This window comes from Arvicanthis niloticus, chromosome 9, assembly GCF_011762505.2.
Source record: "Arvicanthis niloticus isolate mArvNil1 chromosome 9, mArvNil1.pat.X, whole genome shotgun sequence".
Classification (NCBI taxonomy): Eukaryota; Metazoa; Chordata; class Mammalia; order Rodentia; family Muridae; genus Arvicanthis; species Arvicanthis niloticus.
Genome location: NC_047666.1, coordinates 5082953 through 5108415, shown reverse-complemented (window position 1 = coordinate 5108415; position 25463 = coordinate 5082953). Strand labels below are relative to the sequence as shown.

Sequence of the window (25463 nt, the reverse complement as noted above, 5' to 3'; positions counted from 1 at the left end):
CAGGTTAATTTGTAGATTCAGAGACACGAGCCGCTTCGAGAAATCACACATGCAGGACACTTGCTCTTTCACAGTCCCTCATTGCCATTGGGCAGTTTTCTGTTAGCACCCAATAAAGCAATGGGTACAACATGGATGCAGCCGGAAATGATGAAGAACCATATAGCAATGAGCCCCTTTCTGTGTAACTACTTTAATTTCTATACAACTTAAATCTCCATACCTTGCAGAACATTATATAAACCTAACATCTGATTATGAATAATAGCGTTCAATGCCATCCGACTAACTAATAATCATGATGCTCTGGGGTGAGGAACATCTTTGAATTTCATTGGAGATGTTTACAGTTTCGATTTTTGGTTTCTGTATGAGGGTTCAGCCTACTGCTGTGTTTTAAAATGGCAATTACAGTATGGAGAAAAATGAAGCAAAAAGACAAATCAACAAACGATCTGCATCTCAAAATACAGTCTGTTTTGAACATGCTAATATTTTCTGTGATGATTAAAAACAAAGATCTAAATATAAAAAGATTAAAGACATTTTAGAAATTAGAACAATGAGAATAATTGAGTTCGGAAAGCAAAAGAATTCTTGGTTTAGAAATATTTCCTAGATAGAAATGAGAAAAATGTTTCCAATTCTGCTAGCTTAGAAATGAGTTGATGTTACGATTAAAGTTGTTACATGCATGTCTAATGGGAGAGGACACTGGAACATATGGTGTCACACAGAATCTATGTCAGTACAAATCAAGTAAGTTATGTTTCTGAAAGGGAGGAATGAAAATGTATCTGAAACAATTTCTCAGTATAATTACTGGGTCTCCATGTAAAGCCAAGTTTGAGCCAAGGCTCATAGTGAGTTGACTGAAAGAAGCCCTCAGAGAAGAGAACTCGATTCCCTCGGGGCACTACATTTTCAATAAAGAAACCTGTCCAAACCAAAAGCAAACTCAATTTCTCCAAGTCTGTTCCTTCACTCTCCCTGCTATTTCTTCAGTGTACTCACATTACTTCCTGTCAGAAAATTGGAACGATCTCTAAATTTCCTGTTTCCACTTGCCCCGAAAATTGTAATTTTGCTAATACAGTGTCTTTCATCATGTTGATAGGCCTTGAACAGCCTTAAATTCAAGGTGCAGAGAGGGAGTGTTATTGCTGTAGACTCCAGGCACTAGAGGGTCTGTGTACTTATCGGGTTGGAGGAGACAATTCAACATAAATTCTGAAACCGTACACTATAAAAGAATGACTCAGTGCAGAGAGAGAGAGAGAGAGAGAGAGAGAGAGAGAGAGGGAGAGAGAGAGAGACAGAGACACAGAGAGAGACAGAGAGAGACAGAGAGAGACAGAGAGAGAGACACAGAGAGAGAGACACAGAGAGAGAGACAGAGAGAGAGAGAAGAGGAAGAAACGTTATAACTCTGTCCAGGCTATGAGTTGTATGTGGCTGCCAGGACCCAGTGCAAAGCTCCACACCAACGCCAAGCATTCACAGTTTCATCAAAACTATTCCACTGAGAAACTATGTAGTCTCCAGTCTCCAGACACACAAAATTCCGTACACACAAGAGGCAGTGGGGCTCCTTTCTAGTGAGTTAATATGTACTATACTTTCCAATAGACTTCCTGGATAATGGTAATAGCTTTACAAGCAATTGCCGCATTGGGTCCAAAAATTTAAGCAGCCACAATTTATTAAACTCTGCACAAAGATAAATCCCTGATAGTTGCTTGGATTTACCATACAAGTGGGACCTTAGAAGTGATGATGTGCACAGAAGGCACTTCTACAATGAGCTTTATCAAGTCCTACTAAAAACACATGGCACCCCCTCCCTCCCAGCAGCATGTCTCAATTCTCTGTGAATGTCTCCACCAACTAATGGTTAATTTCATTTGCTACATTACACAGAAGCCCATGGTTGACACATGTCCTTCTTAGTTCGGAACAGAAACAGAAAGGAACTTAATTAAACTGATGTCCAGAAATCCACTGGGATTGATGTTTGTTTACTGGCTTGGAGAAATATAATTTTTGAAAAACTGACACATTTCTATTTTATAAATAAATAAATTTATGAATTTATTTATAAATTTATTTATTTATAAATTTATTTGTAAAACAATTATGATCTGTTATGCTGTGTGTATCATGAAAGTACTTATTCGGTCTTCAAAAGCCATTTCTCCTTTACTTAAAACGATTGATTCTGAGCGTCTATCTGGAAGCCCCTTTGCTCTGCCTGTCCATAATTGTTAAAATTTTAACCACGAAAGGAGAGAGTTAAAAACAAAGAGGCCAAAATACTTGCTTACGATGCCATAAAAGAGATCATTTTAGTTTTTGATTACCATCATTGTCCCGTTCCAACCCAAACATCTGCCTGTCACCCCATAAACGTACTTACACTTCTCTTCTCTTTATGAGCAAATAAGTAGGGCTCTGAGAGACATTTTAATAGAGAGCAGCTGTTTGGCTGCTAAACACCACATCTGGAGGGGAGTAGGCTATTCACACAGATGAAAAACACCCTATTGTTTAATTTTCTTAAAGTACAACAATGTTTTACAAAAAAAAAAAAATACTTGAATACTTTGGATGTGCAGAAAAAAAGAGCCCCTAAAATCTTTCTGAAAACCAGTATATTGCTACCAGAAGATAGGAGATTGCTGCATCAATGGCAATAATAATAACAATAACAATAATAATAATAATAATAATTTGTATAATGCAGGGTCAATGACTGTTGTACTGCATAAGCTTAATGCCAGGCAATTCACAAGCATTGACCTTTATCTCCTTCTTCTGAAATGACTTCTGCTTCAGAGTAAGATGAATCATTATGGTTTCCTTGCTAGGCTGTGACTGTAATTTTCTGAATGCATGATCCATTTAAAAACACTAAAAATAAATGTTATAACAAAAACCAGGGAAACATGTGTTTTACAAAAACGTAAATGAAGCACCACTCCAGGATCCCAGCATGCTGACTGAGGCTGCTTATGAAACCCTGTGGACCGTACAAACCGACATCAGCGTGAGCTTTAGGAATGCCTCTCCCTGAGAACCAAGGTTGCCTCCTCCTCTTCTTCGCTTTTCCTTTGAAAGGTAGCGGGCATACAAGTTCTAGAACTTCAAGGGCACTGAGTTCTGTCCTTGCAGATGCTTCCATTAAGAGACTTAGTTTAGAAGTGGTGGTGAATGGCTAACCCAGGCTCTCTCTGGCCTTCTTCCTTCCTTTTTTTTTTCTCTGTCATCTCATGTCTGTCTTTCAGCTTCTCGTTTCCCCGAGAACAAAGACAGATTTCAGCATTTGCCTCATACCTCTCCCCTCTTTCTGGATCCCTTGTCACATATACCACACAGGTTAACCTGCCAGGTATCTGTGTTTTAGAAGTAATCTAAAACAGGTCCAGCCATCTCTGTTTTTCTCAGAAGGACAAACACTTCAACACTGTATGCAAACAATACAAACTCTTGGGGGCTGTGTGGTTTTCAGAGGATAAACACAGAAAGCCTGAATGTTAATATGCTGTTAACAGTAGACTGGAGGATGGCTATAGGAGCACAGTCTGAGAACTTGGATTCATTCTATTCTTAAAGCCATATGATAACACTCTCAAGATTATGTAACACCCTTGGAATTCCCCTCAAGAGAGGAAGTTGTGTCAGTTTGTGTTCAAGGCAAAAGGATGGGGCAGGAATCTCTTCTGTCTCTCTATAAACACTGGGTTTCTCAATTCTCCCTCCCTGCCTCTCTCTTCATTCTCTCACTCCCTGTTCATTCTCTCACTTTGTTTGTGTTTTTTGAAACAAGGCCTCATTTTGCCTCTGCCCATCTCAGTCTTGCTGCCCTTTCACTCCTGATCCTTCTGTCTCTACCTCCCAAGTGCTCTGATGGGGTGTGCCCCTCCCCCATTCCCATTCCAGTTGCTTTGTTAATATCAGAGGTTATAATATGACTATCCTCAAACTACTCCTCTAATAAAAATGCACATTGTCTCACATTTTATTAAAACTTCTTGCAGATCCATTGTTGTATAGGGAATCTTTCCTTGGAGTACATAAAATCTTACCAAGGAGGCAAGACACAAACACCACTATTATAGAATGATGAAGAATACTTCACAATAAAATGGTAAATTTTCTATAATCGAGGTTAATCAACTTATGAGAGACACTGAATTTAAACAGTTTAGAGGAATGGGAGAAATCAACATTGTGGTAGAGTTTTAAAAATTAAAAACGAGTATATTAAATAAAAACTTCAGAGCATACAACTATGTCATACATTTTACCTCTATATAAGCATAATTGACATACACTATTTATCAGTGCATATATACCATTCCAGGATTGTCAAAAATGGGTGAGAAACAAGCAGCCATGTAGACTGTGTGTTTTCTTGCAAGCTTTTGCTTTTAGAATCACCTCATCTTCTTGAGTCACATAAAGGTAATTACTGCAATTAAAACATATATAAAAATAAATATTTAATGCTGGGCCGGGGTCTGCGTATGTGTGGACCCTGTGAGCAATGCTATTATTAATGCTACTGCTCTTTCCCTAATCGACTTTAGGCACTACTGGCCGACTCTCCCTGCCCTCAGTTCCACGTTTCTTTACCAAGCTCCTCGGCCACACTCGTGATCTTCACATTGGAAGCAGGCCGCTCTCAAGCTCAGAAACTGAAACTATGTCTCCGGCCCTACAGATGTCTCTAGTTGAAAACTAACACTAAAAATCTGAGTTTTAATGAGTCTTTAATTATCATTTATCATTAAGGTATTACAGCTGGTTAAGCTGGTTTAACAGAAAGCAGGCTTAGGGCTAAACCGGACAATCTAGTTCAATCCCCCAAATCCATAGGAAGGTGAATATGAAAGAACGGATTCCATAAAGCTGTTCTCTGATCGACACGTACGTGCTGTGAGTCACACATGCCCCCACCCGCACATAGAACAATAGATAAAATCAAGTCTAAACTTTTGTTTAAGCCATAGATACTATAAAGGGAGTCTTGGGAACAAAGAAATGTTGGCCTATAGAATAAAGCCTTAGCTAGTTAGTTTCTCCATGGGACCTCATCTGAGCTTCCCTTGACTTTACATTACATAAAGATAAACAAATCCAAATAGCCCGTTTCCTGATGCTGACACTTCTGCTCAGCTTTCCTGTCGCTCTGTGTCACACACTCCTTTGTACGCCTCTATCCTTAAGTGTGCAAGTCTTGCCTTTCCCTGACTTCTCACAGCATTGTGTTTATTTGGATGTTCCCTTTCTATTCTGCTTTGTTTAATTCATATCAAGCCTTGGCATACATTTTACTATGTAGGCGAGGCTTGTCTCAAGCTTGTCAAGGTCCTCCTGCCTCTGTCTCCTGTGTGCCGGGGCTGCAGGCGTGCACACTCCATCCAGTTTTTGGGCTGATTTTTTATTAGGCAAAACATTTAACCATGTATTATTATTAAGTCTGCAGGTAGATTTTCTCAGTTTTACTTGTAAACAGCTAGAGGCAAGGGTGTGCATGTGCCTTCTGCGAGCAACTGAGAGAGTAACTGTGCTGGTGACTAGGAGACAGGAAAATCCCCTTCAATGATTGACAGAATGAGGGGTGTGGCTGAGGAACCTGTGCTAAGGATTAAGCAAATCAGGCTGTGGAAATAGAACTTCTCCAATGCATTGGTGAAAGAGTCCTTTCTTTAGTAAAGCAAAATTTGTACAACTAGAAAGCATCCCCAGGACAAAAACTCCCATGACCCACCACAATTCCTGCCTCTTGGATAGCAATGGGAAAAAAAAACAATGTTCAGGTCGTTAACCCCAGGAGCCAGTGAGATGACTCAGCATATAAAAGCATTTGCTGTGCAAACTTCCTGGCTAGAATTTGATCCCCAGAACCCTCCAGTGGAAGGAGGGAACTGACTCTTCAACTTTGTTCCCTGACCTGCAGTGCCTTGGCTGGTGCTGTTTCTCTCCCTCCCTCCCTCCCTCCCTCCCTCCCTCCCTCCCTCCCTCCCTCCCTCCCTCCCTCCCTCTGCTCTCTCTCGATTCCACAGATGTGTGTGTCCCTCTTCGTCTTTCATAATGATGACGATGATGATGATAACGAAGAAGATAATAAAATAAAAACAAAAACTGTAAATGGCTCAAGCCTACTCCCACCCGCTTCCCTTGTCTACAGCATCCGCTTCCAACCAGCAGATTTTCCTTTCAGGGTTCTTAACAGACTCATCACTGTTGCAAGCAGAAACGCTGCAAGCAGAATATTTTCGTTACAGGAACGTAGCCTCTAAGGAAAACACTCTTTTTACCTTTCATAATCTTCGCACTGGTGGGTGATTGTTACCAGTGTCTCGTCATGTTTCTCATGTGTGAGGTGTCGACGTGGAATCTAAAAGACAAAACATAAAAACACAAAGGATGCAAGGCTCAGATGTGGGAAGAAAAATCTATCAGTCTCGGAAAGAAAACCACCTGTTAGATGCATTTTCCATCCAAAGTTGTGTTTTTAGTCTCATGACTTATTTTCCAGCGTGTCAGTCATGAGAGACCACAAGTGTGTCTTCTGTGTGCTTGCTTCAGTGACAGGGTAAAGAGCTGGGTATAAACAAAGGCTCAGGCTTTCAGTTAAGGAGGACTCTGATGACAAAGAGAAATTGTCCAGTAACAAGGAGAAGAAGGCTGGACATTCCAACATTCAAGGCATAAACTATTAAAGCTGTCAGACTGACATGTTTGCAATTCAATTAGCCACACCATAGGGACAAACTGTCCAGGATCTCCTAACCACCCAGCACCAAGGCCTTCCTTCCCAGAATGCCGTTTACTCCAGCTTTTGTTCAATGGGAGTTGGTAATCATTTCCATGATTTTTAAGATAACAGAAGAATTAGTGATGTTACAACTAAAAAAAAAAAAAAAACAGTTTTTACTTCCCTCTTTTTCTATTAAATATTAATTGCAACGTAGTTACTCAAACTGTTAAAAGTTACAAAGCTACACAGGCAACATGGTGCCTCAGATGGTACACAGCAGACACTTAAACTTGAAGAGTTAGATGAATCGTGTATATTTTGAAAGCTAATTTCTGCAGGCAATTAACACATTCAAAATGTCCCTGGAAGCTAGTAATTGCTATGATCCCTTTAGAAGATGTGGGAGTTGGCTCTCTGGGAATCACGAGGGCAGCTTGTCTGAGTTTTTTGAGTTCCTGTCGAATTATAAAACCTGGCCCCGAAGTCTGCTCATCCCAGGCCTCTGAGAAGGACTCGCTTTACCTATTGGCAAACTACCTAGATGCAGTGTGGGAGGGGGGCTTTTTGTTTCATTTTGGTTTTGACTTGTGACAGCTGTTTAAAAGTCATCTGTTACCACCATGGCAGCCAGTTTCTAGATGAAAGCAGATGCCTCTGGGGACTGTTGAAAGAACTGGACCACCAACTAGTATAGCTTTTTTCCCTTTTAATTATGCAAAGTTGCACAACTGCCTCTCTTCTTTGTGTGATGCTCCAAAGATGTTACACAATTCCCCACACTCATGGAAGACAAAAGCCAGAGATACCTGACGAAGAGGGGCGAGAAGGCCTATCCTGGCAGGTCTAGAAGATGAAGATTTTTAAAATATATAAGTTAATTAATAAATAAGTTTGTAACAAAGCCCTTAAGTGTGCTATTAGTTTAAATGAGGCATCAAGAACTCCACTACCCCCAGTTGCCAAAGGAAGCAACAGAAGCCCAGGGAGGCAAACAACCAGACAGATACTGATTGAGCAGGAGATATTTTAAATTTGAAATATAAGTATACTTGTTTTAACAAAAATGTTTACATTATAAATGACACCACATCAAAAAATTGCATAGGCAATGGGCTTACATTATTTGGCAGGTAGAAAGGGAAACCTTGAGAGTTCATCTGCACTAATTCCCAGATTATGGTAACCTCAAGTTGCTACACAAACAACTGTAGTGATATGTTCTCCTCAATAAATTTTCACTAAGCAAATGAAGCACAGAATCCATATAGCTGGGTTGTTATGTCCTTTTATGGCTTGGGTGTTGAAATGACTGGAAGTCACGAGGGAATGGAGAAAGTATAGACACACAGACACAGAAAAGCTGGGATCAGGTGGACTGAGCTCTCTGATGTAGAAGCTGCAGCACCTAGAAAGCTCTGTGTGTTTATTTTACACAGTTGAATAGAGAGGCAGGGCTATTACCTACAGCTGAACAAGATGGCAAGTTTGGCTCATCTTAGCAGAGGTCTGTGTAGGAGAGCAGTCTTCAGGGTGTAGAAGACTAGGGGGAAGCCGAGAGAACACTAGCTGGACATAAGCTGCACACTGTCAAAATTCTTATTTGGAACAGAGGAAGCCTTGGGCATCTCTCTGAGACCAACCAAGAGGCTTTGCCACTCCCATGGGTCTGAGGCATTGGACCTTTGACATGGTCATGCCCAAGTCAAACAATAGAAATTCACTCAGAACTTCACTCAATCCCTGCACTGAGTGATCATGAACTTACTGAAGTTCTCTTGGGTGGTATGAAGACTAGTAGACAGACAGGCAGAGTAAACACCAGGCAGGAGGTCCTGAGCCACAGGCCCATGACAACTATCTTTGATTATAGGTCCATCATTTATTGTTCAATGTAATTCAAGACATTTTAACCTTATTAAACATTTTACATACTTGAACCAGATCTGAAATGAAATAACCAAGCTGGACACAGAAAATGGGAATTTTTTGGGGGGGGGGCAGGAGCAATTGTGCTGGAGGTACAGAAGGGTCAACCAAAAGAAAAAAAAATGCATGAAAATGCCATAAAGAAACCTGTAACTTTTTATGCTAATTAGAAAAATAAGTAAAAATTTAAAATTGGATGTGAATGCCAAATAAATGAAGTGAGAACCAAGGTAAGATTGTGTACCAAACCACTTCACCTGTCTGCAGGACCATCTAAGAAGCTACTATTTTACCTAAAAGCACTTGTGTCTTTTATGAGTAACATGGTCTAACAGAGGTCTTGCCATGATACATCTGATTCCACTCCAACAACGTTACTGTCAATTTATTAGCCTTTTCTAAGATCACCTCTAGAACTTATGATAGCAGCTTTCTGAGAAGTTTCATTTCCTCAGACCTCTCCATCTCCTCTTCTGTAAGTAGGGCTGATGAGTGTAGCCCTCACCGGACTGCCATTACCTGTCAAGTAGGTAGCTAGTATTGTATAATTTTAAAAATTGGGACACGGTATCATATTTCCCTAAGTAATGCAAGATGCAAGGATGAAGTTTGTGCAGCAATCACGTTATTTTGGTTCCTTCTGAGGAGGTAGGTCAGTTCACTATCTTGACTTATGATCATATTGATACAGATTGATGTGTATCAGTAGATATGAATTATTATTTCTAAGGGTTTTTGCTAATTATTTCAGGCAAGGCTATAGGAGATGGCCTCAAACAAGTCAATATTTTGTGGAGAAAAATAAGGAGACAAGCCTTAGAGGTTGCAAATCAGGAGTTTCTTGTTTTCATAGCCCAGTATGGGCCAGAGTAAGGTCTTTCTGCCTTAACAATAGAAAATGATCATATGATAACTGTGTATGATGAAATGGAAGATAAGCATTATTGTCAGTTAGGAGTAGAGGGCTACACTGCATCACTGCCATGTGTATTGTTTGACATGGGCCATGTCAAAGGTCTAATGGCTCAGACTCATGAGTGTGGAACCGCATGGTTGGTCTCTTCCTTTGTGGTTTGCTCAGGTTTGTAGTATTTACATTGTTTAATTTTGCTTTTTTGTCAATGAAACAGGGAACCAGAAAGATTAAAACTTGATTTAAACTTTCTTCAAATTTTAGTTTTTATGAAGACATAAATTATAAGTCATATATAATTTTTAGGACCAAAAGATTTAGCACTAAAGACAATAGGAGGAAAGATACCCAAGTGTTTGACAACATCCACTCAAGCTAAAATCAAGTAAGTTTCTTCCGTCCCATTGTTTGATTAATATCTTCTTCTCTTCTCCCACCCATTTCCTCCTTTTCACAAAGGAATCTCTATATTGCTAAAGAAGCAGATGGTGCTTTGTGTTTAACTTAACCAAAACTTGCCTTGGATTCTTGGATGAAGTTCAGTACATCAGTGAAGATCATAAGTTGTTTGATTGTTTAAGCAGAAGTTTACACAATCAAGTTCCAAAATAATTTAAACTTAGATGATAGACACATTGTTGGAAATATGCTGTGCTGATCAAGTCTATGTTATATTGTCAGAATGTGTTAGAATATAAATATCATAAAAGGCATGACACCTTCACTTAAGACAGGAGGTACTTGATGCTGACAAGTGATTTTTATCTTAACAACATGTGCTTCTCTCTGGGGTGTTCCATTTGTAACTCATTATACGTGTTTAGCAAGCCTGTTTCATTTCAGGATCTGCCTTTGCTATATTTAAATTTAAATGTTAGCCAGGTTCAGTACATTTTTATGATGCATCTTTAGTAAGCACTAAACCATCATCAAAAATTTATCCTCACTTGTACATATAGTTGCTAAAAATTCTAAAAGATACTGTGTTGAAAATATATATTCATTCACATAGTTCTATATATAAGGACAGTCACTAAATTTTTTCTGGTATTTTGGCAGTAGTTAAGAGTACTAGATGCTCTCTCAGAGGACCCAGCATCCATGTGGTGGCTCACAATTGTCTGTAACTCCAGTTACATGAGATATGTTGCTCAGGATCTGTTGCTCATTTCTGGACTCTGGAAGGCATCAGGCACATGCAAGGCATACACACACACACACACACACACACACACACACACACAGGCAAACCACCACTCAAACATAAAAAAATAAAAAATAAAAATACGTATCACACCTTTCTAACAGACCACAAAGAAGATCCACAAGTAGAAAATTAATAAAACATTGTTAAGACAATAAGAGTAATATGTGAATATTATTTTACTGTATTGAATAGTTAAATATATGCCTCCTTTTCCTAGTAGGCTTCTGATCTGGGCTTCTGATCAATCTTGTTTATTCTAATTTTGTTTTTTTCATAAGAAAACAACAATGCTTTCTGAACACATTGTGCTTACAGATTTTTATGATATTTTTCAATCACATTCAAATTTAATCTGATTACTACCTTTATTGAAAATTTCCCAGGTATACAAGTTAGCTTGCATAGACATAATAATCCTACTTTTTTGGTTACACACAACATAATACACATACATATCACTTGATTTGTGTTAAATACAAAAAACCATATATTCACAAGTAGCATGGGAAGGAAAAAAACTGGTTCTTCATAAATGCACTGTTCAATTTTAATGGTAACAAAAAATGAACTGGTTGTTTCTAGAGGGCTCATGTGTAAGAGCATTTGCCATGCAAGAATAAAGACCAATAAATATTTATATAAATAATAAACAATAAATATAAATAAACATTAAATATAAATAAATAAATGAAGTTCCAATCCCTAGAAAGTACATCAAGTCCTTCAGGTCTCAGCCAGATCACTGAGCAGATCCTGGGCAGACTCTGCCCCCAATCTCACAGGATGCAGAGGAAGCAGGCCTCCCAGGAACTCTAACCCAGGCAGTATCTTAGGTAAACAGACAGCAACACTCTCCACAAACAGGGAGTAACTGGGACCCCTAGGACCTAGGAAGTCATTCCTGGCCCAGAGTACTGGCTCCTTTCTGTGTGACTGAGCACTGAGCAGATTTTGAGCCCCAGCTCTAACCCCAGTAGTAACACCCAGCCCACACAGTTTTGATACAGCCAAGATAATAGGAAAGACAGGCTCCAGTCAGAGACAGGGCAGGTAGTGCTAAGGAGATCCAGACAGTAAAAGGCAAGTGCAAGAACATAAGCATCAGCAACCCAGGGTACTCGGCATCATTAGAACCTAGTTCTCCCACACGAGAAAGCCCTGAATTATCCATATCTCCAGGAAAGCAAGATTCAGACTTAAAATCACTTCTAATGATGATGATAGAGGACTTTAAGAAGGACATAAATAACACTCTCAAAGAATTTGAGGAGAACACAGATAAACGGCTAGAAGCACTTAAAGAGGAAACAAAAAAATCCCTTAAAGAATTACAAGAGAACACAACCAAACTGATGAAGAAATTGAACAAAACCATCCAGGACATAAAAATGGAAGTAGAAACAATCAAGAAATCACAAAGGGAGACTACCCTGGAGATAGAAAACCTAGGAAGGAAATCAGGAGTCACAGACACAAGCATCACCAACAGAATACAAGAGATAGAAGAGAGAATCTCAGGTGCAGAGGGTGCCATAGAAAATACTGACACAACTGTTAAAGAAACGGAAAATGTAAAAAGTTGGAGACCAAACCTAAGGATAATAGGTATAGATGAGAGTGAAGATTCCCAACTTAAAGGGCCAATAAATATCTTCAACAAAATTATAGAAGAAAACTTTCCTAAAGAACGAGATGCCCATAAACATACAAGAAGTCTATTGAATGCCAAATAGACTAGACCAGAAAAGAAATACCTCCCATCACATAATAATCAAAACACCAAGTGCACAAAACAAAGAAAGAATATTAAATGCAATAAGGGAGAAAGGCCAAGTAACATATAAAGGCAGACTTATCAGAATTACAGCAGACTTCTCACCAGATACTATAACAGCTAGAAGATGCTGGACAGATGTCATACAGACCCTAAGAGAACATAAATGCCAGCCCAGGCTACTATATCCAGCAAAAGTTCCAATTAGTGTAGATGGGAAAAACAATATATTCCATGACAAAACCAAATTTACACAATATTTTTCCACAAACCCAGCATTACAATGGATAATAGCAGAAAAGCTCCAATACAAGGAGGGAAATTATACTCTAGAAAGAGCAAGAAAATAATCCTCTTCCAACAAATCCAAAAGAAGATAGCCACACAAAGATAAGTCTACCTCTAATAACAAAAATAACAGGAAGCAACAATCACTGTTCCTTAATATCTCTTAACATCAATGGACTCAATTCCTCAATTAAAAGACATAGGCTAATGGTCTGGATACATAAACGGGACCCAGCATTTTGCTGCATACAAGAAACCCACCTCAGTGACAAAGACAGACTCTACCTTAGAGTAAAAGGCTGGAAAACAATTTTTCAAGCAAATGGTCTTAAGAAACAAGCTGGAGTAGCCATTCTAAAATATCCAGCCCGAGAACACAAAGGGAGGGACTCATGGCTCTACCTATATTGGTAGTTGAGGGTGGCCTTGCCAGGCATCAGTGAAAGTGGACAGCTTTGGTGCCTGAAAATTTGGATTCCCTAGTATTGGGGAATTTCCAGAGCAGGGAGGTGGGAATGGGAAGATGGTGGGAGCACACCCTCATAGTAATTGGAGGAGGGGGGATGGGGTAAGGGGTTAAGCATCAGTGGAAGTGGAGGGCCTTGGTGCCTGAACATTTGGATTCTCTAGTGTTGGGGAATTTGAAAGCAGGGAGGCAGAAATGGGAGGATGGTGGGAGCATACCCTCATAGCAACTCCCAGAATTATATGGATTAGACATAACAGAGGCAGGCCACCAGAAGACTAGATTCCAGAATTCAAACAAAAAATTATCTTGATACTTAAATTTGTTTTGGGAATTGTATATTGCAGAATACACAGCCTTGGTGTACCTACTCATCAAGCAAGCTGAGCAGACATGCTCGAACCTCTGATATCCTGGAATTGCAGCTGGATGCAGTGAAGACACAGTGTCAGAGGCTTATCAATTTATTCTTCTCCTGCCCCCTTTCTAATATCTCAATGCCTGTAATCAGCTTGAAGAAGTTAATGAAGAGTCGGCGCCCCTATTCCCTGGGTTTGGGGACTGAGGTGGTTAATATTGGGCTTTCTAGAGAAAAGTAGTTGTTTTGGTGGAACAGGGAGGATTAGCTAGGATTTATTGCGTAGCCATAATCTATTGGTAGAAATAAGTATAATTGTTATTAAGATGAAGTTATAATCTCTTAAATGGTACAAAATTTACCTTGATTTCAAATTTAAGGTTTTCATTGGTACAAGCTTCTTATTGTTACTCTCATAGGCATTGTGTCTATATAACACATTTAGGAATATAAGGCTTAGATCCAGTCCTTCTTTAACTTTTTAAACTGACTTGAGATGGTTAGCCTGTGAGTTAAGAGCCTATAGCAAATTCATGGCTTTGAGTTTATTGTTAGGGTATTTTCTATATTTTATTTAGAAATAGCTGAGAGGAGTTAACAGACAACAGTCCAGATTACCTGGTTTTCAAAACGTCAGAAGTCCACAGAATTGACATTACAAACATTTCTGTATTAAGGTTCATTTTGATTAGAGACCTGTCTGCTCCTGACAGCTTCCTGTCTTGGATTCTAAGAAGAAATTGAGCATCTTTGGAGTTATTCCAGTTGTGGTGAGACAGCCAGTAGGCAAGAATTGCCTCTTTTCATGTACAGACAAATTACTGTCCAGAAAACAACATACTTGTGGAATAGTCAACTGGTTATATCTGCCAAGACAGAGTAATTAGCCCTTAATAATGCTGTATCACTAGGTCTGCCAGATGATCCTGGGCCAGAAGGCTGAAGATCAGATGCTCTAACGTTTTGTAGTATAGGGACTGTCCAGTTGTTCAGCAGTCTCTATGAATTGACTAAGTTTTAGAATCTATGCTTTGTGTTTTCCATAATGTCAGTTAACTCAGCCATTCTGGATTTCTGACGGGGTTGAAAACTTATAGTCTCATAGCCAAAAATGGCTATTTACATTGAGAGAAAAGATTAGAGAGGATGGTTTACAGCTGACATTCATTCTAAAGCCAAGAAAAAAGCCAGGTTCAGGACTAAGTCTTTTAGTTAGGAGAGATGACAGAGGTTCTGGTTAGTCAACAAAATGATAGACTGGGTATTAGGACTATCTTGTACCTTACTGACACAAATTTGTATAGTTATGCTTTAATTGTACTTTGAGAGAAAAGTTTTATTTTAATAGAAAGGGTGATATGTAGGAGGAGCTAACATGGGAAGAGTATGGAGAGGAAGAGGAGAAGTAAGCAGAGGAAGAGGAGAAGGAGAGGAAGAGCTAGGTGGCGAGACGGGGGGGAGGCCGGTGGGGGACATGGAGGTGGATGTTTGTGTATCTCCACCAGTCAAAGATAGTTGATATATCTAGGTTGGGTATTGGATTACACTTCTGATTGATACTGATCATTACCAAACTTATAAAGCCTTTGGTTAATATTAAAAAGAGCAAAAAGGAAAAAGGGGCATGGGATAGGGGTTTTCTAGGGAGGGGAAATGGGGAAACGGGATGGCATCTGAAATGTAAATAAAATATCTAATAAAAAAAGGAAAAAAAAATAAAAGAAAGCACATCAAACATCAGAGATGGCCATGCACATCTGGTACCCAAGTGCTGAGAGAGGCAGAGACAGGAGGGTTATAGGGGCTTGTTGGCTTCCATCTTAGTTCCTGAGTCAGTGAGAGACTCTGTCTTAGAGGAGTACTGTAGATAGTGACAAAAGAGGACACATGATATCTTTATATCTGTTCTCCTTAAAGACACATGAGCAGTTGTACTCACATACACACAGACATGCAAAACACACTCACACAATACATGTACATACACACAGAGGATTGAACCATCTTAACCATGAGCATATGCCTTACCCTTTGTGCCATTTCTATGCTGTAAAGAGGGAACAGAGAGTGTGTTTTGTCCATGGTTGCTTGGAGACTAAGAAATAGAACAGATTCAGCCAGGAATGGGCAGATATGTGCAGAATCAGAAAGCTTAACATCAACAACTGGTCATATGGCTGCAGTAAATGGGTAAATGGATCTGTCTCTTTATTCATTAAATTCATTTAGAAATAAAGCCATACCGGGCAGTGGTGGTGCACGCCTTTAATCCCAGCACTTGGGAGGCAGAGGCAGGCAGATTTCTGAGTTCGAGGTCAGTCTGATCTACAGAGTGAGTTCCAGGATAGCCAAGACTACACAGAGAAATCCTGTCTCGAAAAACAAACAAACAAACAAAACAAAAAAAAAACAAAAAAAAAAAAAAACAAAAAGAAAAAAAAAAGAAAGAAAAGAAATAAAGCCACAAGAAGAAGGTACAACATTCACAATATTTAGTTACCTTGCACTTTGCTTAGTAACTTCTGTGGGTAGAGTTTTGCAAATTTCAAAGCATAAAATATTTGATGCCAATATGTTGATGAGAATAAGCAATGCTGGTTCCTGCTATTATCAACAAAATAAAGAAAAGTAGAAAGTGACCAGGGGGAAAGCACGTAGTATATTAGAAATTAGAGTTGTTTTTTTTTTCCTCTATGTGCATTTCTGGCCTAATTGTTAAATTAATGTTACAATGATTTGTTAAATTAAAAAAATTTAAATTAAATGTAAAATCTTAAGCCTCTTAGTCTCTGAATATCAATTTTTATAGCCGCAGTTTAATTGAATCTTCTCTAAGCGATCTAGAAGTGTAAACTCTAGACTATCGCTTCCAAGGATCTGTGGTCAGAAACTGAGACTGGGGGTGGATCCTCAGTGAGCAGCACGGATCCTGCTGCTCTTCATAGTTGCTGGCTATCAACGCAGCATTAGGAACTTGCACATCTGAGAACTGCAATCTAATATGTCAACTTTTATGTTCATTTAATGATTTGTCAAGTTGGCTGATAAGAAACAATGACTCTTTAGTGTGGTCAAACCACTGACAATGCTATCCACACTTGGCACTATGAGTACACCCTGACTTCTCTGCCCAAGCCCTATCTGGTTTTTTTATGTTACAGCCCTCGTCTTAAAACACATTTGCTCATGTCGTTTCCTCCCCCCCGCACACACACACACACACATAGTAAAAGCCATATAGTCTTCTGTCACAGTGACAGAGTTGTTAAGAGAGCCGAAAGGCTTAGAATCCCAGACTCTGCTATTTCCAGATACTTGCCATCTCTGCTCCCTAGTCACCCTGATGACAAATCCGTCCAAGGTGAGTGCTCCTTTCCACTGTACTCCCTGATCCCTCTAGACTCATTCTTCCCACAAAAAATAATCTCTCCTGGGTCTCTGTAAATCCAATAATGTGCACGTTTTTGACTTGCTCAGTCTCTGAGCAGTATAGATTTTGATTTTCCTCATTCAGAGCATATCATGGTCCATTCTAGATCACTTTTCTGCATTAGACTATAAATTGTATCAGCTGCTCATTCTGTCACAAGCAAATGCCCAGTACACAGACCAGTGCTTGGGTTACATAAGTGGCGTAGAGACAAGGAATGAATGAACTGAACACTGAGTATGGCAGCAGATAGTTATGTACGTAGCTGTACCACATCTAGTACAGAATTTAGAAAACATTTCCCTAATAATACCTGAAATACCATGTTTAGTCTAAATCATTCTTCATACATGAAATAACATGTTTGTATGTTGAAGAAGCCTTATACCTAGAGCCCCATGCAGTAGTTGTGTGTGTATAAACACACATGTGCAACACACACACTTGTACACTTGCATAGAAAAATAAAACGTATCGATCAACTAATAAACGTAACAAAATTTACAAGCACAAAACTAAGATACCACTCCAATATTTCAGAATATTTCTATGAAAGCAAAAGCAAGTGGTGAGCTTTGCCTGTGTGTAAACAGTGTCTTCCTGTGTCTCAGGGCAGCCTCGGATTCACTATGTAGCTCAATTTTCCCTGTACTCTTGGTCGACCCGTCTAAGTCCCCTGAGTGGACTGCAGGTGGACGCCACCCTACCCTGTTAGAGTTTTAAAAACATGACAATGTCAGTCAACAGCAATAAAAGGGTTTTTCTTCTACACCATTCATGTACTGCCTCCAGTCAACAGAATTCTCACACTGAGCTAGCATTAAAGCTGCGTGTAATGTGGAAGAAACTGAAGGGAAAGAAATTTATACACCTGTCTCATTTACAGTAATGGCTCAAGGGAAATTAAAAATGAGAGATCTTTGGCTACACATCATTTGGATAAATCAAAAGAAATAACCAAAGAGCTACAGTTTGAGTTTGATGTATTTTTTCCATTTCATATTTCTGAGAAAGGTGTTAAATCAGGGGACTTTTAACACCTGTTTCCTTCTAAGAAATCATTTTGCTTTATATCAGTCAAGTTTTGCTACCACAGATTCTCCATAGTTCAGTCACATCAGGGTACCTTCATGTCTTTCACCTAAGAAAAATGACACTTGGAGGATTGTAATTCCAAATATTTCAAAGCCCAGAAACCAGGGAGCAACAATTAGGGGACTCCAGGTCTCTCACCCTAGTTACTAGAAGCTATAATCTGTAGGCAATACTGAAAATTTGTTCCAATACTGTGAGTCATGAAAATTAGTGAAATGAGGATTATTGAAATCCTACTAATGTGCACATGGCTTAGTGAAAACTCATCACTGACCAATTTCTAGCTTATGGACATAAGTTTTTATTGTGGAATGATTCACTCATCTGCAGAAAAATAAGTGTCTTCTTATTCTTAGTCTTTATTCTGCTCTCTCCTTGGAAATACTGCATTGAAGATTTTTATTGAGCAATTTTAATTAAAGTTTTTCCAATTACAAATTCATTCTTTTAAGCATTTTAATGGAAGATTAATTAGATTTAAAATCGAAGGTCCGATCTCACCCTGTTTCTTACATTCAACAAGCTAGCTGCCATTTACAGTAAGCTCAATCTGTGAGGAAAATATAACACTTGCCTTTTTCAAAAGAAGGAGCCTGAGAGTGAAACAGGATGGTTCACTTTAAAACAGCTTTCAGCTCCCCTGACTACCAGATGATTTGATTGGTCTTTCCTGGTGAACTGAATATTCTAGATGTGGTAGGACATAAACTGTATTTGATGTGTCAAAACTCACTTAAAAGCCTGTAGCGAAAGTGAGTTTTAAGAGACACAAATGTTATCATTATGTAGTTATGATGAACGTGTACTACTGTGAGGAAGGTCAGGAATGTTGAACCAGGAATGAAAATGGGTCTTCTCTATGGAAGTATAGCTCAGGTAAAATCTGTCATGAGTAGTTTTCATATCTATGACAGGTCAGCGAGCCGCACCTCCATCCTTAGCCTCTTGCTAACAGTATCCGTTCCTCCAAACACATTCCCATCCATTTGCAAAGGATGTTGGTAAAGGCCAGGCTGGGCCAATGTTTGTTTATGAGGCTAGGGATTGATCTGTTGTACCATCCATGAATCGGCTGCAACCTTGCCCCAGCTTATTTGCTTGGTTCTATTTCTCTAAGACAAGGTTTTGTGGTGTACCTAGATTTCTAATCTTCACTAAACACTTTAAGATGAAGAATATCGTGTGGTTTTAATTGTCATCCCTAAAAAGTCGATCCGCCGTACACAGTGTAATCACCGGAGGCACACGGAAAGCACCTTGCAGAGCACTGAAACTCAGGTGCTCATCCTCCGATGGACAAAAGTAAGCACAAAGAATTGAAGCTGGGAGCACAAAGGCTGGCTTCTACACAGAGCCACCGAAGAGTGAAAGTCGTGTCTCTCAGTTCCAAATGAAAAGCAGTGAAAGACAAGTCAGTTATGGCCATCAGAAATGATGGCTGAGCTCAGACGGCACTCCTGGAGATGAGGGCTAGGATGGGTGCCAAGTTCTGAATCCATTCTTTGACTTTTACAAGCTGGGTGCTCTCAAAATAATTATACCTAAATATTTATTGTTATCTTAAAATATTATTTCATGTCTTCAAACAAGCAACAGACATTCTGATCAAAGATTAATTTTCCTATACTAATCTATATTTAGGCAAAATTTAATTTGTCTATATCAGATATGTTTCTTTTTATCATAAGTCAATTGGTTCTCATACTATTTATATGTTTATATTCCATCCTTCAATGAATATTCAAAAAGAATGCACATTTCCCATTGAAGCTGAACAGTGTTTCTCTAATTTTAATACACTTTTGCTTTCTATTGTCTGAGAATCTCATACATGTATACATTGTGTATCGATCAAATCCAGCCCCTTTCTCACCCTGGAATTTCTCCTACTATTCTTCCCTGTTTTCATGTTCTCTTCTTTCAGAACCCACTGGATACACTTAGTGCTACTGTAGTGTGTGTAGGTGTAGGGAAATCTACTGTGTTTGGTTTTTGAAGCAGTCTCATGTATTCCTAGGCAGTACTCTTCGGAACATAGGTGTAGGAAGGGCTTCCTGATCTGGACTCAATTTGCTCAAGCATTAACACCAACAATTGACAAGTGGACTTCCTGAAACTAAAAAGCTAAACACAAATTAAAACAGCTAACGAAATCATTAACCTTCTAAAGAGAAATCCCTCAGAATGGGAAATAATCTTGGCCCAAGGATTGTATTGAGAATATACAACAAATTTGAAAAACAAAGAGTCAAAACCAAAACAAAACAAATGACCCATTCAAAAAAATGGGCCTGGAGACTGAGGAAAGAGTTCCCAAAAGACACAAACATGGCTAAGAAATGTCTTTTAATCAAATCATTGTTCTCAGTCATTATGGAAACCAAATCAGAACAACCTTAGAATTTCATCTTACTCCAGTCAGAATTGCAAAAATCAAGAAAACAACTGCCAAAAAATACTGAAAGGGAAATGGGGGCAAGGGATCCTTGTTCTCTGTTGGTAGGATTGCAAAATGGTGCACCCATTAGGAAAATAGGTGAGGAGAATTCCCAAAAAGATAAAAATCAAGCTACCATATGGCCCAGCCATACCACTCTTTGGCATATTCCCACAAAAACCAATAGCTACCAAACATGTTCGTTGCTGTTCTAGTCACAATAATTAGGAAATGAAAACAACCTAAATGCATTTCAGCTGATAAATGGAGAATGAAAATGTGGTACATATGCACTATGAAATATTACTCAACTACCAAAATTAAGAGAATAAAACAAGACCATGGCTAGGATGGGGGTGGGGGAGCAACAGGAAGGGAATAGTATAGTATAATTATTCAGAATAGGGAAATGGGAAAATGGGGGTACTGCAGAGCTGGGGAGGGGGTAGATACAGAAGGATGTTGGGAGGAGAAAAAAGGGAAATATTGAGAAAAAAGGGAAATATCGGGATACAAGTGATCTGACACGGTAATAAGAAAAGGGGGTATCCTTCCTTAAGGAGAAATGTAAATATAGACAAAGGATGGGATTAGAAAAAAATAACAAAGAATTATACTATTAACTATTTACCTACAAAAATCCCTGCAATGTATGTAATTCACTGTATAAATATACACATGCAGTTTTAAAGAACTTTTATCATCTGGGCTTACAGTATTCCCTCCCAAAAGACAAAATATCACCACACAAAAATGCCAATACAGACATAAGAAGGCCTCTTTTGAATTGTTGGCCATGGCTGTCTAAGAGACTCCCAAAACATACAGCCTATTGCTTTTCCCCTAGGTTACCACCCCAAATCCCACCAGAGGTGGGTGAGAAGTCTCTATTGCTGAAGATAACATGCACTTCAGAAATAGGGCTTAGAGGCCCCTGAACTGGAACTGATTTCAATGTCTACTCCCTGAAGACTAGCTTTCCTGGTACCAGACAGTGCCATTCAAGGGTCTTAAAGACAGAAGAAACCAATAGTCCTACCCACCTATGATCCCTATGATTATGTCAATGGCCAGCATAACACAAAAACTTTACAGATGCAGTAGTGAAACACATTCATTGGTTGTAACCAAAAGTTCTCTAACTGAACTTAAGACCCATTCAGTAAGAATGAAACCATGCTTGTACTGGACCTAGCAACCTGCTCAAGTAGTGAAGTCATGGAATTATTGCCACAGAATCTCCAACCAGTACTTTACTAAACCAGCATAATCCCTAACAAAGATTTATAAACACTGTTCTTACGCCACACATGGATCTTTACCCCCACTAAGGAAACTTCTTAACAACAGAGGAAGACCACTATTCAAAACAATAACAACAACAACAATGTCAATAACAAAACATAACCCATCAATACACAAAGTTGTGGAGTCTAGACACAACGGGTATATCTAGAAAACACTCCTGCACATACGGTTCAGGGAACATGACTGAAGAGGATGGTTAAAAGACTGTAAGACCTAGAGGATCAGGGAGTTTGCTGTGGGATTCTGTCTTCTACTAATATGAGAAGCTACACCCATAATGTTGCATCAGAATGAGCACCAACATGCGAGCTGAACAAGGTCAACCTAACAGGCAAGGCAACGCGGATGGGGAAAAGCCCCTGAGGTCTTAGCACTACACTAAAAACTATAGGCAACAAAGGAAAGCTGGGGGTGGGAGAGGTGGTCCTCCCTAGGGAGGAGCACACCAATTGGTTGTCTGGTGTCAATCGGCCCTGAAAACATACATACAGATAACAATATACATACTGAGCTGGCTATATTTAGGAATATCATTTGAAAGAGAGGGGGGAAATGGCATATGGAAAGGTTTGATGGGAGAAAAAGGAAGGGGAAAATTAAATTACAGCCTCAAAAACAGCCTAACTAACAATAATGGCAAGCCACTGAGTACATTTGGGGTCCAGCAATCTACCGTTTTTGTTTCTGACAAGGTCTCATGTATCCCAGGCTGGTTTAGAATTTGCTACACAGTGGATGGTAAATTTCTCACCCTTCTGCTCCACCTCTTGATTGCTGGAATTATATCCATGGGTTGCTGCAACTAGTTTACTTGTTTTGTTAGGAAATTCAATAATGAAAGCTATTTTTTTTTTTCAGAAAAAAAATTGAACAACTTTCCAAGTGAGAATATGTGAATAATGTCAAAATACTCTCTAAAATTGGGAGAAAAAAACCATGGCTACACCTCAATAATGATGCCGAGCACAAGGACAACAGCGGCATCCCCCTGAAGTCACCTGGCCATAGCCCACTGAACTTGTCTGCATTCACTTAGACCTGAAGGAAACCTTTCTGCCTCTGTTGAACTTGAGGTGAGGTTCAAAAGAATGGAAGGGGCAAATTCCCGTCAGATCCATCTCTTTAGCTTCTTTCCTCTAGTCTGCAGGAGTAAAGGAGTGTTTTCCTGTAGAATTTATACATTTCAGATCAGCAAAGACAAAAAAATTGCTTAGTCTTGAGTGCTTGCTAGGAGAGTCTTTTAGCTGTGGACTGATAGTGCGGTAGTAGTTCCTCTGTCTGAGAACCTGAGCTCTCAGATCCGCCAAGAGAGTCATTTGTTTGGGCTGAACTTCTTATCTACTGCAGGCATGGTGTCCTTGTGGTGTTTTTATATTAAAATTATGGGGATATTTTATTTAGAACCTATTTTAATTCAAATAAAATTGATTTTTCTCGTGGCTTACACAATTTCAAGGAAAGATACATTTATTTTTGCCTCTTTATTTAAAGCTAAAGGCATATGTCTAGAAAGTGAGTTTCTTTCACCATGAGAACTCATCCTTCATGAAATAAATATGTTTAAAAAATCAGAACCATCACAATTCCAGACAATAAACAAATTAATTATAAATTAACTATATAAATTAAAGAGCTAAACTAAAGAAAAATATTCCAAAATAGTTAAAATAAGGTTCAAGTTATCATTGTCAGGAAGTGTTCGGGTGAAGGAACCCGAGCGGTTCTTTCTTCTGTTCCTCATGTCTCTCCTCCTTCGTTCCTAAAGAGACCCAGCAGCTTCTCCAGGAACACAGCAGTGTGAAGGGACTTGGTTTCCTCTACACTGGTCTAATCATCTCCTTGCCCACTATACAGTTTAGGTTCTTTTTACAGAAGTAATAGAACCTAACACTAAGCTTCTTGTGATTAAAAATTATTTATGTCTTGTGTCTCACTCATACCATGGAAACTGGAACAATGGCTACAAATCCAGTGGGGAGGTCGTACTAGAGGCTATGGTATCTTAATCAAATGTATACTTTATGACAACAGAGAGCAGGAACAATCTGTAGTAGAGACAAGTATGCCAGGGCTAGATAGGCAGACACATAGGAGGCAAAAAGGAAAGGAAGACATGAGGAGAGTTTTTAACTATAAAATACGTTGCAGTTTGTAATTTTAATGTTTCAAAATATTGATTAAAAATAGTTTGTGAAGACTGATCCACTCCACAAATACTTCAGTACCTGTTTCTTGTTTGTGTCTGAGCCGCTGGAGGGTGTGAGCTGCAGGAATGAGTTTCTGGAAGCCTCACCACGTATCAGAATGCACTCAGGCCATTGGGATAAAACTCAAGAAGGATGATGCCTCTTAGCAGCTCTTATAAAGAAATTCCTTGCCTGTGCTTGTAACTTAATGAAACAGCATCACGATGCCCACAGACAACGAGCCTACCTCTTTCTATCCACTACTAAAATAACTTTCCTTTGAGAGCATATTTAAACTATTCCTAGAAAATTTGTTTTCTAATTTCCTTTGAAAAGACTAACTAAATAAGCCTAGTGACTTTATTCTTTTAAAAAAACATTATTTTAGAAGTCCATATTAATGTGATTACATAGTAATATGCAGAATACAATGGAGTAGTTCCCCAGCTATGAATTGCACTGAATGATGCTTTCTTTGAGCCCTGTTTAATCAGCATTGCTAAACTCTGTAGCGACCTCAGAATGCGACTGGAGCAAAATTATTCACATGCTTACTTAAACTAGTTGCCATTTATAGAATTTGATCTAAATTGTGCTCACACAGCAAGGAGTTCATTTCAATAACCTATGTGGTCTGGATGAAATACCTAAATGGCAAAGCTCTAAAATGAATATTTTAAAGGGAAACCTCACACATTATTACACCTGCGACAAGTTCCATGTCATTTCTCACTTGGAGCACTCAGACCCATATTCTGGTTGCTAACAGTCCCAAGCTCATAATCACACGTGCACACGATTTCAAAAGGCAAGGCTTAAGCATTTCATGAAGAACATTAGAGTATCCTCAAGCAAACTGAAAGCAAAGGCACACGTCCTGTGTCACTCACCATGCTCTATATGAACGTTGCTCTCAGATCCAGGTAGGGTACAGCGGGGTGTAACACGGAGTCTTTGTCTTCAGAGCTCCAATCAAACAGTAACTAAGTGGTTTAAATAGAAACATGTATTTTGAAAGGTTAATCCGCCCATGCACAGGGAACTCCCCCCTTGTCACTCCACCACCAGTAGCTATTAATATTCACCTCTCAGTACAAACACAACATATAGATAAAAGATCCACGACCTATGTGAAATACCACAGAGGATTCCCTCTTAGTCTCTAATGTTGCAATGGAAACACAAGAAAACAACATATTTCTTCAAGCAATTAGGGTCCTACAGGAAATCCACCTGCCCACTGAATGGAAAAGTTCTATCAGCTTTAAAGGGCCACACATAAACAGAAGTTTAGAATTAGTATAATTTA

General features: G+C 39.1%; 1 protein-coding gene across 1 annotated transcript in view; it reads right to left on the bottom strand.

The window, feature by feature from the left end:
• Positions 1 to 25124, bottom strand: part of Tnip3 (TNFAIP3 interacting protein 3) — a 99685-nt gene extending 74561 nt beyond the window's left edge. Inside the window, exons 1-2 of the mRNA XM_034512317.2 lie at positions 25045 to 25124; positions 6324 to 6403 (exon numbers count right to left, since the gene is read on the bottom strand). Of these exons, the coding sequence (XP_034368208.1) occupies positions 6324 to 6403; positions 25045 to 25047 (83 nt within the window). The 5' untranslated portion in view covers positions 25048 to 25124. The remainder of the gene's footprint in view (positions 1 to 6323; positions 6404 to 25044) is intronic.
• Between the last annotated feature and the right edge of the window lie 339 nt (positions 25125 to 25463).